General features: G+C 44.4%; 1 protein-coding gene across 6 annotated transcripts in view; it reads left to right on the forward strand.

Annotated features, from left to right (window-relative positions):
• Positions 1-9,342, forward strand: part of LOC143322542 (5-hydroxyisourate hydrolase-like) — a 42,149-nt gene extending 32,807 nt beyond the window's left edge. For 4 of the 6 annotated variants that reach the window (XM_076733793.1, XM_076733795.1, XM_076733798.1 and 1 more), the window contains 3 exons: positions 567-712; positions 2,202-2,253; positions 3,509-7,682. In XM_076733793.1, the coding sequence (XP_076589908.1) occupies positions 567-712; positions 2,202-2,240 (185 nt within the window). In that variant the 3' untranslated portion in view covers positions 2,241-2,253; positions 3,509-7,682. Of the gene's footprint in view, positions 1-566; positions 713-2,201; positions 2,279-3,508; positions 7,817-8,042; positions 8,179-8,801 lie in introns of those variants that run through there. The other 2 variants (XM_076733794.1, XM_076733799.1) reach the window with 2 other exon arrangements.
• Positions 9,343-9,933: the final 591 nt, after the last annotated feature.

Here is a 9,933-nt window from a genome sequence, read left to right on the forward strand (position 1 = left end):
TCCGCTGGCGGCGGTTTTGTCATTGAACCATTACTCACAGATGCGGTGATAGCGGATCACATCTGATGGTAAACAAACCGACTCTCCGCGCCGCCGCTGCTCTCACACGACCTGCAGTAATAAACTCCAGATCAGAGTTCAGCCGTCGGGCCGAAGCTGATGTTTCGGTCTGGTGTCCTTTAATAAAACTGGGCTGTGGACGCGTCTTCAGGCTTCATGGAGGAGACAGACTGGGCTGCAAGTAACTGAGTACTTCTACTCTAAAAGTACTTATTGAGACTTCTTTTCATGCCACTTTCTACTTGTCCTCAATATACAAAAGCCCCCTCCCCCATTTATAGTTAATGTGAACCTACAGGATGCCCCCCCCCCCCCCCCCCCCCTCAAGAAACGGCCGTTTTCAGGAGACATTTATCTGAAAGACTGACAGGACGAGGACAACGTGCAGCAGGAGGGTGTTATGATGAAGGTCAACATGTCAACCTGCAAAGACTCAAAGGACACACTGTTCAGCTCTGTGTGTGTGTGTGTGTGTGTGTGTGTGTGTGTGTGTGTGTGTGTCTCAGAGTGTCCTCAGAGCAGGGAGCCCAGTGCGTCTCCTCACCGAGGTTCAGTCAGCAGTCTGGAGAGAGAAAGTCCTGAACCAGGAGAGGCCAGCGAGGACGAGCCGCTGCACTACCAGCACTACTACCCCCACAGCTACCCCCACAGGGTAAATATATACCTCTACTACCCCCACAGAGTAAATATATACCTCTACTACCCCCACAGGGTAAATATATACCTCTACTACCCCCACAGGGTAAATATATACCTCTACTACCCCCACAGGGTAAATATATACCTCTACTACCCCCACAGGGTAAATATATACTACTACTACCCCCACAGGGTAAATATATACTACTACTACCCCCACAGGGTAAATATATACCTCTACTACCCCCACAGGGTAAATATATACTACTACTACCCCACAGGGTAAATATATACTACTACTACCCCCACAGGGTGAATATATACCTCTACTACCCCCACAGGGTAAATATATACCTCTACTACCCCCACAGGGTAAATGTATACTACTACTACCCCACAGGGTAAATATATACTACTACTACCCCCACAGGGTAAATATATACTACTACTACCCCCACAGGGTAAATACATACTACTACTACCCCACTACTACCCCACAGGGTAAATATATACCTCTCCCACCCCCACAGTACACAGAACCATCTCTTCCTTACATAATTACCCGACATCATCCACACAAACCCCACTCAGTGACCGACAGCCTCGCCGGCTGCTCCTGCTGAGCTCCTCTGTACTGAGCTCCTCCGTGCTGAGCTCCTCCGTACTGAGCTCCTCCGTGCTGAGCTCCTCCGTGCTGAGCTCCTCTGTGCAGCTGATGTGATACTGCCCCCTTGTGGATCATCTGTTATTAACTCCTGTCACGTCCTCATCAGGCTGAACTGAGTCTGTTTTAAAACATCAGGAAAGAGTACAAACTGTCACAAAGACACAGGCGGTGACGTTTGGACAGACCGAGAGTCCAAAACACAAAGACACTGTTACTGCAGTATTTACCTGGCTGAGTCCATCCCCTCACCTGTCAGCGCTCAGTCACCTGATTCAACCTGAAGCACTGTGAGTGCGTCTCGCTGCACTGTGGCCCAAACACAATTTGCATAATCTGTGGAGAACGATGTGTTTACTGTCGCCTCGCCGGTCTTTTTATTCAGCACCTTGCCGGCGTGAAGCAGATCAGCCTGTTTCTGTTTCTTCACAGGGAAACATAATGATACAGAATCAGCCTGCAGGCGTCCACCTGCCTGACAGAGCGAGCCGCCTCATTAATCTGAGCCGAGGCAGCCGGCAGAGCGGCCTTAATCTGCTGCATTGTTCCTCTGACAGCAAGAGTGTCTGTGAATGAGAGAGAGTGTGTTAGTAATTACCATTTGTCAGTGTGTGTGTGTGTGTGTGTGTGTGTGTGTGTGTGTGTTTAAGAACAGGGATTGTATTGTGGTCTGTGGGTGCAGATGACTTGAAAACATATGTATGTGCAGAGATGTGAAGAGAAGGCTGCAGTGGCATCAGTGATGATGATGATGATGATGATGATGATGCTGATGCTGATGCAGGGTGCGTTCACTGACCCACTGTCTCGTTAAGAGCTGCTTCCTCTGTGTTTCCAGATAAAGCAGCATCAGTCTGATCTGGACGACGATCTGTGACGCTGCGGCTCAGGTATGAACTCGCACCAACCAGACAGGTGAGTTCAGACGCTGCGGCGCGTTAAAGGAGTGTCAGGGCCGCGTGGCGTTCTGCATTCTGCTTCCTGTCAGCAAAAGTCATTAAAAGACAAAAACCAACAATGACAGTCCGTCTCTCAAAACCTTCAATCCTGAGTCCACTGGTTCCTGCTGAAGGTGTGAATCTTTACAAGCTGCTCAGTAGCGTTTCATCGTAGCCATGCTAGCAGCTCTATGGAGGGACGTTAGCGGGTCGGTTGGTCCGCCATTTTGCTCCAGACTGAAATATCTCAGCAGTTGTTGAATCTTCAAAACAAATTAAATTCACATCGGCCTCTGCTGTACTTTGTATTCAGTGCTAATTAGCATATGTTCGCATGCTAACATGCTAAGATCTGATGTTCAACATGGTAAACATTACCTTCAGAACATCAGCGTGTTAGCATTTTTACTCTGAGTGTGTTAGCGTGCTGACTGAGTCTTGTTGGGGACTACTTTGAGCAGAGGATGAATCTATGTGTGTTTGTAGTGTGTCAGACGGTGTGTGTTCAGTAACGTCTGTCAGGCTTTGGATACACACACTCAACTCGTTTCATTGTTGCTTTTGGTGTTTTTATCGGATTTGTTGACGATAAGAAAACTGTAGTCTGACGCTTTAACTCAAACCAACGTCCACACACTTTACATTAATGTGTAACCATTGACTTCAGCTCAGGTCAGTTCGTGAAATCCTGTTGACAACACTTGAAAAAGTTGTCTTGAAACTTCCTTCAACGTCACAGTGAGCAGCTGCATTGAGCTGAGACCCTTTTTATTTATTTATTTATTTACAACGCGACAATAACGTAACTACGACAAAGACAAAGAAATGCGACAAACTCTGAGCCGAACGGTTCGAGCTGCTCGTCAAAGAGCGTGAAATGAGCTGAGTCCAATCGCTGCTCGGAGGGAAGAAGCTGATGGTGTGCTCTGGAGAACAGCCGTAATGTAAAGTACTCTTCACACAGTCTGGAGTTAATTAGATCAGAGGCAGAATCTGATGGCGCACAGACGCTTTCCCGCTGAGCTCGTCCTCTTTCATTACCTGCTAATGGGCTGAAAACATCAGAACCTTTTGGTTCAACTTATTCAGGATAAACTGTTTGATTTTTAAGCAGAAATCTGGATTTTTAAGCTCACGTCTGGAGCTCTTTGCATTCTTCATCTTTCTCTGGAGATCCACCTCATTTCAGACTCTTCTTCTTTTCCAGATCCTTCCAGAAGCAGAAGCTCCGATCGGGATCAGCTGGGATGGAAGACGCTTCATGGAGGCGCAGAGGAGCGACTCTCCTCCCGCCTCAACTTCTCTCTGAACCTTCCCTCACTGCCTGATTGATCGTCGTTGATTTGTAGCCTGTTTCGTTTTCTCTAGTTCTGGTTCTCAGTCCACGTTGTCCTGGTCCTGGTCCTGGTCCTGGTCCTGGTCATGCTAACATGCTGACACATGGGACAATATGGCTGAACTCCTGTGTCTTTATAAACCGCCATACTGATGTTTTTATGTTGTTTTTAGAGGATTTCTAACATTTCATACATTGACCATTGATTTCACTTACATTTCTAAAAATGAACCTGCAGACACTTAAAACTTTCTGTGGACAATTATCTGACTTTATTTTGGCCTCTCGTTAGTGATATTATATTATATTATATTATATTATATTATATTATATTATATTATATTATATTATATTATATTATATTATATTTATTACTCCATGCCCAGATTTTTAGGAAACCTTTGCTAACGTTGGTAATGTGGGCTCCTTTTGTCACCCCGCCCTCGCCTCCCTCGTTGCGCCTCCTCTGTGGCTGATGTTAATGGAGTCAGCGTGCAGCAGCTGGCGGCTCCTCATCACACACTTTACTTTCATCAGGTGTGTGGTCGTTGTGTGGAAGCTGACGTGTGCAGGGCAGCACTGTGGTTCCGTGCTGACGGCTCGCTGAGCTCAGCTTTATGACCCTCTGAGTGAATTACAGTTTAATTCACGCAGGAAATCACTTATGAAGTGACACGTAGACAATTTCCTGAAACGGGCATAAAAAATACACACAGTGGAGAAGATCACACGTCTCCAGCAGTGGGTCAGTTCAGCAGCTGCTCGCTTCAGGTCAGCCTGAGGGTCTCGTCCAGGCTCACTGAGTTCATGTACGAGTACCAAAAGTACCTTAAAGTACCTTTGTGACATGAAAACATGTGTTCACTGAGTCTCTGCGGAGGTCCGTTCAAAGTCAAACTACAGCAGCACGTTTGGGTTTGTGTCCCTCTGTCTTCTGTTCATCCGTCCCATCGTCCGTCTGCTGCTCCGTCCATCCAGCACGTCCACGCTCTGCGTTACCTTCACAGCTCTTGGCCAGATACATATTTTGTCTGAACGTCCTGCTGCCCAGAGGACAAATGTGAATTATTGATTCCGTCCAAACTCACATCGCTTCCTGTTTCAGTCACATTTATGACATCCTGTTTGTTTTTTTGGGTGTTCCAGAGAGCGAAGCCACCGACCCGTCGTCAAGTCAACACATAGAAACTTCTCCTCTAGCATGTTTACCCAGCTGGACAGTACGGACACCTGTGAATACGTTTGGAGCGTTCGTGTAAAATACTCGTCGGTTTGGGAAATGAAGCGATATTTCTGTGTACAGTAGTGGCTCTTTATACTTCAACAGTATTTGAAACTTTGAAAAAACGACGCTGAAGTGTTTTAATAAGGATCCTGTGACGCAGGAGCAGAATCGTTTGGCTTCGCTGTAGTTTCTGCTGTTTGGTGTTCGTCCTCAGTGCTAAATGTCTCAGTGTGAGTGTAGTAAAAAGGTATTTTTCATAAAACGTGTGCTTGGAGCTTTGTGTGTGATATGATTCTCTGTTTATGTCTGCAGTAACTGTGGTTCTCTCTGAAGGGAAGCCAGAGGTCAAAGGTCAAGTTTGGGAGAAATACAGCATCTTGCTCAAACATTAAATGAACACATTCTGTGTATCTCTTCACATTTCCAGTCTTTGCGCTAAGCTAAGCTAAGCTAAGCTAAGCTAACATGCTGCCGGCTGCAGCACTAAATCCATCTTTAGATTTCTAAAGTAAATAAGCACATTTCTCAAAATGTCAAACTGTTCCTTTAAATCTGAAATCTTTAAGGAAAAATCCATATTTTCAGACGCCTGCTGCCTCGTGATCAACAGATTTAAATCTGTGGGAGAATATAAAGAAATAATCAAGAGTTTCAGAATTTTTAAAAACTTGAAATACACTGAAGCATGAAGTGTTGTGCTTCAATAAAAGCTTAAATCATATGATGACAGTTTAATTAAAGAGTAGTTTTACGTGATGAGCGTGTGATAAGGCTTCACGCGACGTGAGACTGTCAGCGTTTAATGAAATCAGCTCGACCTTATCGAGGACAAACACTTTAATGAAGCTCAATCAAACAGAGTTATTGACTGGAGGAAGCTGCACTCTGCCGGTTTTAGTGGTTCATTAGAGCCGGGGCAACCTTTGACACCAGGCCTGCTCGCAGTGCATGCTGGGTAAGCAGTTCGGAGCAGTGGGCGTGTGCAGCCATGGTACAAACTGGTTGGACGAGGTTTCCAGGCTGAATGAAGCCGCTGCAGCAGAGAGGAGCGTTCACTCACAGGTAAGACTGAGGCGGCAGCCTTCCTCACACTGAGGCACTTTAAGCTGTCGAGTGGCTCCACGGTCGACTGATGGTGAATTTTAACAGTAAACACAGTTTCATCCACGTTCTGTTCAGCCAGGATCTGTTTTTAATCAGTGTCTGTGATCTGTGGAGGCTCCTCGTGTGTCTTCTTGTCTTTTGTGCTCTTTGATCTGCATGTTGGTGATCGCTCCTCAGGTTCCTCTGCAGGGATCAGCTCACAGCCGCTCAGTGTCTGAGTGGCCTTCTTCATACTGTCTATGTGTATACTGATATTTATTTCCATTTTAATGTAAATGAGCTGTGCTGCCTCTTCTTGAAAGCCTCCAAAATGCCAGACTCGCCTTCACATGACAGCTCTGACTGCAGGGGTCATGAGATTTTGGTGAAAACAGGAAGAGTCAATGTTCAAAGTCTGAAAGTCCTGGTTTGTTTAACAGACTCGGAGTTTAATCTGCTGGTTATTGATTTTTCTTTATTCTTGTAATAGTTAGATCAGTAGATTCCTGCGACATGTCTCCAATCTGTTCAACAAAGAAATCCACTTTAAATCCAGATTAAGCAGCAGTTTGGATCATTTCCTCTCATGGTGTTCTGTTTAATCCTGATGCTGTCCCTCAGTCTGCGTCTCTTGAGTCTTTTTAAGTCGTCCTTCCTCACAGACGTCACCTTCAGAGTGAAGACGTAGGACTGTGGACGGTGCAGCCGATCGTCCGTCCACACTCCCTGAGATGCTGCAGGACCAAAAACCTGCTTCATGCTAGAAGTGACTGATCCAAACTTACAGCTGCTGCTGGGATGAATTGTGATTATTATGGGATTAGATTAAAGGGCACAGCAGCGTCTCACACATCACAGCGTGTTTATAGTCTTTGTTTCTGCAGTGTTTGTGATAAATGTCCTATAAAAACTTTAGTTTCTCCACTGCTGCAGAATAACACACCTAAATCTAGACCGTCGAGCATTGTGGGTAATGTAGGCAGCTGGTTTTGAATATGTGGCAAAACAAAGTGTTTTCCATCACTCTATGCTGAACCTGCTGCTCTTAACTGCTGTATTTGCACCAGTAACGCTCGCCGGGTTACTGGTTTTCTGCATAGTGACGTCCTCAGAACTTAAATAATGATGTTTTACTGCCGGCCTCATGACGCCTGACCACGTTTGTGAGCTCAGTTTGGCCATAAATGTTCATAATCCACAGAGAACTGATATGAACCCAACCAATCAGAGGACTGAACGTGATGATGATGACAATCCAATCATCTTGTAGTTGCCCTCAAAGGGATTTCATGGCCTGACGCATACCTCTCTCCACCAATCAGGATTTAGAAATATTGTGACAGGTGATTGGTTGTTGATGCTGTCACTCAGGTCTGATCCAACCACACCCACAGTCCTGAGGAAGCTCGTCAGCTGAGCTTTGACTGTTAAACTCAGCTAAAGCTAAAGCTAAAGCAGAAACACTTCAGATTACTTCAGCAGGTTTTCGGGGACTTTGAGGATCATTAACTATTTAATTCTACTTCAGACGAAAACATAAACGTGAAGCTTTAAGCTTTAATTGATGTGAAACTTCTAAACGAGCGGCGTCACCTCGCTCTCATGATGCTGGAGGAGGAGAACGGCTCCATCATCATTTATCGTTCCATACTGAGGAGTCACGACGTCCACTGAGACTGCAGACGTATTGAAGGCCCCACAGGTAAAGTTTACCTGTCCACACCTGTCCAGCAGATCATGGCGGCGGCAGAGTCCAGCCCTCTGACCACTCACGTGCTGAACACCGGAGACGGCGTCCCGGCGTCCAGGATGGCCCTCAGCCTGCACCGACTGGACTCCAAGCTGATGATCTGGAACCTGCTGAATGTCGGGTAGGTTTGACAAACAAAACACGTCAGCGAACGTCTGAAACTGATGCTGAATATTAAACATCTGTGATCAGCCTGAACAAGAGTCTTTGCCAGAGACGACCGAAAACTGAAGGAGAGCCGTTTGTTTTTGTTCATGAGAGAAACTCAGAAGTTAATCATTTGAAACAGTTCATGCTGTTCTGAGCTTCACTGAAACTTTACAACTCAGCAGTTTGATGATTTTTAGGACAACAAATCAAGATGGCCGCTGCCCAGGACTCATCAGCCAGCAGGATTTCACCCCCGGCATGTACAAGCTGCGCTTTGAGACGAGCTCGTACTGGGAGACTCTGGGACAGACATCCTTTTACCCGTATGTGGAGGTGAGCTTCAAGACGCCGCTCTGAACTGTATCAGGACATCATTTACATACAAAACATGTCTGAAATCATCCAGCTGATCGTTCGTTTACCTGGACTGAAGGCAGAGGGGGCACATTAATTATTAAAAAAAAAAAACACTCTACTGCTTGAATCCTCTGAATAAGACTGTTTTTAATGAATTACTGGAGGAATGTGTGCTTAAAGGATAATTTATTTTAGAGTTACGTGTTGGTATTGATGTTTTTAGATTATGAATTACTGAAGTTGAATCCTATGAAAAGACTTTTTGCTCTGACTGCAGCTGAGTTTCACTTAAAAAAGGCCAAACATTCACTAAAACAGATGAGAGCTGCAGTTTTCAGCCAACGTCAGCAGTCACATCCCGTCAGGTGTCCGCTGCCTCTCAGCAGCTGCTCGTGAAAAGACTGTTGATGTGACCAGTGATGACCACAAGGTGTCGCCAGAACACTCTTTCAGATTAACACAGCAGCTTTTAGGTGGAGAATTTAAAGGAAACGTGTTTGTTGTCATCATTTTGAGGCAGTGATGTAATGTGTGTGTGTGTGTGTGTGTGTGTGTGTGTGTGTGTGTGTGTGTGTGTGTGTGTGTGTGTGTGTCTCCAGGTTGTGTTTACCATCAGTGACCCTGAGCAGAGGTTCCACCTGCCTCTGCTGATGAGTCGCTTCTCTTTCAGCACCTACAGAGGAAGCTGAGAGCTCTGAGCTCGACCAGCTGCAGCCAGCAGGACTTTTAGGACTTGGATTCATCCTGTCATATCTTGTCTTTGACCCGGTTGAGAAGTTTTTGTTACATTTGCTGACTGTTGAGTTTTATATACTTGATTATAGAATAAAACATTCATGTGAAGTTGTTTTCCCTTCAAGTGAAGTTACTTATTAAATACATATTTAACGCATACTGTATATCTATTTAAGTGGTATTTCATGTTATTTCTTATAACACTGCAAACCAGACTGTTCTTTCAGAATAAAACCTTAACTTTTACATTTTCATGCAAACCGCTGATTGATCTGCTTCTGACTGAGACTGATATTGATATTGTAGAGAATTTGTTGTATGAAGCAGCTGAAATGTTGAGAAAATATTTGTTTCCTGTTTTCTATTTGAATTTATTGTAATAGTCTGATGTGTTAATGATTTAAGACAATTCTCAAGCAGAAATGTGAAACATTTGATAATTCCAGCTTCCTCACTCTCAGGATTTACTGGTTTTCTTTGTTTAATATGACAGCGAATTAAAAATTGATGGTTTTTACACTGTTGATTAGAATAAGGATGATTCATTGATTCATCTTAAAAAAAAAAAAAAAAAACTTTTGAAGCAAAAGTCATTTTAATGTGACGTAACGTCCGTGACTTTTTATTTTTCATTCTTTCTTTCCCTCTTACTAATCTTGTATTTGCTTGTATTCCTTTTCACGAAGTATTACTCAAAATTTTCAAAATTTTTCTACTTTTTTTCAGCGCTGAACTGTGTGTTTTTTACATGTAATGGTAGAAATGTCTGAGGGAAAACGCACAGTCACGCCATGTTTTGGTAACTGTTACGTGACGTTAAAACAAGCACTTGAGAAAATGCCTTTGTGTCTCAGCCAATCAGAGAGAAGGAGTGCTGTGAGGACCCAGAGCTGGCTCTTCTGATGCCTGAATGTAAAAAAGTACTTTTAAAAGGAATCAAACGTGTTCACGGGTGTTAAATCGGTAACATGCCTTTTTGCTGTACTATAGTGACCT

This window comes from Chaetodon auriga, chromosome 6 (assembly GCF_051107435.1).
Source record: "Chaetodon auriga isolate fChaAug3 chromosome 6, fChaAug3.hap1, whole genome shotgun sequence".
NCBI classification, from domain to species: Eukaryota; Metazoa; Chordata; class Actinopteri; order Chaetodontiformes; family Chaetodontidae; genus Chaetodon; species Chaetodon auriga.